This window comes from Archocentrus centrarchus, chromosome 17 (genome assembly GCF_007364275.1).
Source record: "Archocentrus centrarchus isolate MPI-CPG fArcCen1 chromosome 17, fArcCen1, whole genome shotgun sequence".
NCBI classification, from domain to species: Eukaryota; Metazoa; Chordata; class Actinopteri; order Cichliformes; family Cichlidae; genus Archocentrus; species Archocentrus centrarchus.
The window spans coordinates 1,217,473-1,222,117 of NC_044362.1; the positions used below are offsets into that span (position 1 = coordinate 1,217,473).

The 4,645-nt window shown below is 42.0% G+C and overlaps 1 gene segment (V, D, J or C); it reads right to left on the bottom strand.

Moving 5' to 3' along the window:
• Positions 1-3,019: 3,019 nt before the first annotated feature.
• On the bottom strand, positions 3,020-3,588 carry LOC115795274 (T cell receptor alpha variable 3-like; the record flags this gene model as incomplete). The annotated part of the segment is given in 2 exon segments: positions 3,020-3,318; positions 3,512-3,588. Coding segments are annotated over 2 exon segments (354 nt in total), but the record flags the coding sequence as incomplete, so codon positions are not given.
• Between the last annotated feature and the right edge of the window lie 1,057 nt (positions 3,589-4,645).

Below are 4,645 nucleotides of genomic sequence, written 5' to 3' on the forward strand. Positions count from 1 at the left end.
CCGACTCCCTGAGTGCGGCATTTTCAGCAGCGAGTGTTTCCACCTGCTGCTGACTGAACTCTAAGGACTCCCGCAAGGCCTGAAACTCCTTGTGGAGGATTTCAACCAGGGCCAGGCGGGCGTCAAAGCTGGACAGTTTGTTATTTATGGACTCCAGAATGTCCACCACGTTGCTGGTTTGTGGAAAAGCTGCCTCTGGGGAGTCTTCAGGGCGACTTCTTTTGGTGGATGGAGCTCCTTTGCTGCTGGAGGGAGTCGGCGTCCTGTCCGGTTTGCCCATGACGATCCGCTCGAAACACTCGTCAATATACACCTGCAAGCCATCCAGATCCTCTTTGTCGTGCTCCAGAGTGCTGAAGTCGGAGAAAGAGAGAGAAAAAAAAGTGATTAGAATTTTTAATTGCCTATGACACTGTCTAACAAGAAGTTTGGGGGAGAAAACTAATTAATAGAGGTGTAGCAGTCAGTGACGGGCCGCCATGTTGGATACTGCCAAGATCTCGCGGGTTCTCATGTTACACCACAGGCCTCACGACCTCGCATAGGCCTCTAGAATAGAATTTAAAATACTTCTCCTCACATACAAGGTCTTAAATAATCAGGCCCCATCTTATCTCAAAGACCTCATAATACCGTATCACCCTGATATAGTTAGGGCTGGATCAGGTGACTCTGAACCATCCCTTAGTTATACTGCAATAGTCCTAGGCTACTGGGGGTTCCCATGATGAGTGTTTCTTCTTCACTCTCTGTTTATACACCACTCTGCATTTAATTATTAGTTATTATTAATCTCTGGCTCTCTTCTCCCTCCCACTGTCACCAAGTGCTTGCTCATAGAGAGTTGTTTTGATTGTTGGGTTTGTTCTGTATTATTGTAGGGTCTTTACCTTACAATATAACGTGCCTTGAGGCAACAGTTTGTTGTGATTTGGTGCTATACAAATAAAATTGAATTGAATTGAATTGAATAATAACCTGTTTTATGTTGGAAATGTCTGAGCTGCAGGTACCTTCAGAGGGTATGAGATGAAAGACCAAGAATGTTAATTTTCTTGTAATGCCAGAGGAACCTCAGATCAGAACACATGATTACTATTATCATTTCCTACAAGAAATTATACTTCACCAAAAAAAAAAAAAAAAAAAAAAAAAAGGACAAGGATTATTATGAACTGTTATTTAAGTGAAACTCTTGAGATGAAGAGTCTCTGTTGTGAGAGTGTCCTGGGTTCAGATACACAAAAACCTTCAGCTTCAGATTTCAGATGATTTGACTTTCAGGACCACAGACAGCGACGATGTTTCCTCCTGACTGTTGATGCTGATATAAAGTGTTGATTTGTGGTTGATGTGGATTTGCTGCTCATGTGAATCCTCCCACAGTGTTTCATTAGCAGCTGTAACCACAGTGACTCTGATAAAACAGGAATCAGCAGAATCCATCTGATATGAAGCTGTGCTTTGAATACCACTTCCCTCCTCTTTGAAGAGTAGTCAGATATCTGTGTTCAGGTTTTTTTTACAGTATAAACTGAGGAGCCTAAAGATCAGAATGATGTCTGTACCAGCAAAGGTTTGCATCATCTGAAGTTGTAAGCGGATGCCAAACACCAGTTGCATAACCTGATGTTGTCTCATAGCTACATGTGAGTGTGACAGTTTGTCCTTCTGTTTCAGTGACTTCATCTTGTAGAGGAGAGATTGTGTCTCCAGCTGTTGGTCCTGGAAAAAGCAGAGAAAATGAAGCCATCAGACTAACATTGTCCATGAGGCTGAGAGGAGAAGACAGTGGAAATCAGGAAAAGTAGGAAAGAAGTGAAAATCTACAATCCTCCAGACCAATGATTCATTCCTACCACAGGGTTCAGAACAGAGAAAGAAATGTTGCGTTCTGAGAAAGAGAAAAAAGTTCACCTATGAAGTGAGATGAAAACAAAAAGAGGTGCAGCAACATGTCTTTGGAGCTGCTGAAGCCAGACACACAGCACATGAACAATGTTCTTCCACTGCAGCAGGTTCATCAGGCTGGGCTTTGATTTCCTCCAACTTTTTGCTCTGCAGACAGAAATCATCTCATTGGTGGAGCTGGACTTTTGTGGGCGGGGCCTTTGGCTGATTTTGCAGCTCCAACATTGAAGTCAGTGAAACAGTCAAATATACAGAGATGATAAATAATAAACATGTTGAAGTGTCTCTTTATGACCATGTCATTCAGATTTTCTTTGTTATTTGAAGATTCATATCTCAGGTGATAAAATGTGACTCAGCAGCTTTTTCACTGGGCTGCATTTAGAGAAACATGAAATGCTGCTTTGACTAAAAAGGAAAGGAGGTCCTGACATACAGGATTGATGAGCTGCTGGAATCCAACATCTCCCACAAACTACACAATACAATTCACACTGCAGCAGTCGCTGAGTGGAGAGTCAGATGGGCTTTGGAGCAGCCTGGTGTCATCTGCAGGGGGTTTAATGAAGGGAACCACAGAGGGCGTTCATGCATCATGTCAGAGCGCTCTGTCCACACATTTATCAGCATGTCTGTCCTGCTGCCTTCAGGTGACTGCAGGGCTTCAAGCTGCCAGAAATGAGGTGCTAACTCAGCTGCTTTCTGGGTATGTGTGGGTATTACTGTGGGTTTGTGAGAATTGTGCTGCTGTTGTTGCTCCACTGATGAGCTTGTGAAGTCCTTCCAGTCCATCAGTTTGGACTCTGTTGATTCTGTCAGGCTCTCCTTTGCAGTGTGTCTGTACTGGCTGCACCTGATTCTAAAGACTTGTTTTCTCTGATGTTCAGAGATAGTTTTCTGCTCTGAAGTAGCTTCTGCAGTCAGGAGGAGGAGACTCATGTCACATGAACTTCACACAAAGTTCTTCATCACGGCTGTGTCTTATGAATGTAGTCTGTATCCTAACAAACCACAGAGGTTTAACAGTGTGTGGCTCCCTCTAGTGGATGTTGTGGTGTATTCTGTTGTCTTTGCTCCAAAGGTTTTTGTACAGAGTTTTGCTGTTTCCTGTCACTGTGGGCCTCACAGCACAGTAGTACACAGCAGAGTCTGTCACTGCAGCAGAGATGATGCTCATCTTGATTTGGTTTCCCTCCACTTGAATCTTCAGTCCAGGAATTTTTTCTATTCCTACTGATCCTGAAGCACCGTGTGAGATCAGGAACTCTGGTGCTTTTCCTGGATATTGTCGATACCAGTAGAAATAATCACTAGTTGACACTTTGTAAGTGTAGGACAGAGTAACAGTGCTGCCTTCTAAACTGGACTCTTCTTTCTTGTCTGGGGTGAGTTGTTGACAGCTGACGCCTGAAAGAGGAGAAATAAACTTTAAACCATTTTACAAAACCCTGAAAACATGAATCAAATTCATAGAACAGCACAGTAAATATAAGTTTTTAACTTATTATTATTATTGTTAGTATCTGTAGCAGTAAGAGTACTCAAAGCATTTCCAAACTGTTGGATAAATAGAGTATTTCTTGTCTTATTTGTAGCATACCTGTTAGGAGAGTGAGCATCAGTAGAGAAACTGTAGCAGAGTCCAGTGACAGCATGTTGGAGGAAATGTTTCTGATCTGTAAGCTGATCTCTGCTGAATATTTCAGTTTTTGTCTCTTCGGTAGTTCAGGAACAGCTCGGCTCCTCCCTGAGTCTCTGTGCCTCCTCTTTGATCTTCACGTCTCTGTTTCACTTCCTGCTGGTGAGCAGACCGACAGCAGCAGTTTGAAACCCTGTGAGGTCGGATGTTAACTGGAATTAAGAGGATGGATGGCTTTCTCTGTTGACAGATACAGGGATGTCATTTTTCCATTTCAATTCTGCTTTTGTACATTGATCATAAAACAGAAACTTTGTGCCAAATATTTTCTCAGATTATGTCAGCTGTGGGCCGAACATCATCAGACAGTTTAACAGATTTGATTTAACATGTAATAAACCAGCTGCTACATGTGGTAGAATATAAAGTAATGTTCTGTCAGCTAAAAAGTAGGAATAGATTATATGTTATTTCCTCACGAGGCTGTATGTCAATAAAAAGAAGATGACCCAGGATTGAACCCTGTGGTGCACCACAAGAATTAACAGCTTGATGAGAAAACACAGAAACTTATTTTTAAAATACGAGAATAAAAACAGTTACATCTGACTCCAGCAGGCAGCTCTGAATTCAGATGTTGGAATACAACTTTGGCATCTTTCAGTCAAAAGTTCAAACTGAAAAATCATCTAAACTTGTACATTACATGCTGCAGTGTTCTCGCTAGCAGTTGACCCCCTGGTGCTGTGGCTAACTGAGAATTTCAGCTGTTAGCTACTGGAATATAAGTATAATAATATCATTATGGTTGGCTAGCGGAGGCAGCCATTAGCATTAGGAAGCATTCATTCAGTATTGAGGGGGAGTCTCCCATCTGATGGCACCAGCCTGTGAAAAATTTTCTGGCTAGAACCCTGTGCTGTATGTCAATTTAGATCCTGAAGACAATAATCAGATGTTGAGCTGATGTTCTTATCTAAGAAAGCTCATAAAAAAATGTAAAGAAAGTCTGGACCATATACGGTCCAGAAGCATATTTCCATCTGATCTCATCAGCTCAGTGTTAACAATCCTCAGAAACGTGATGATCAGATA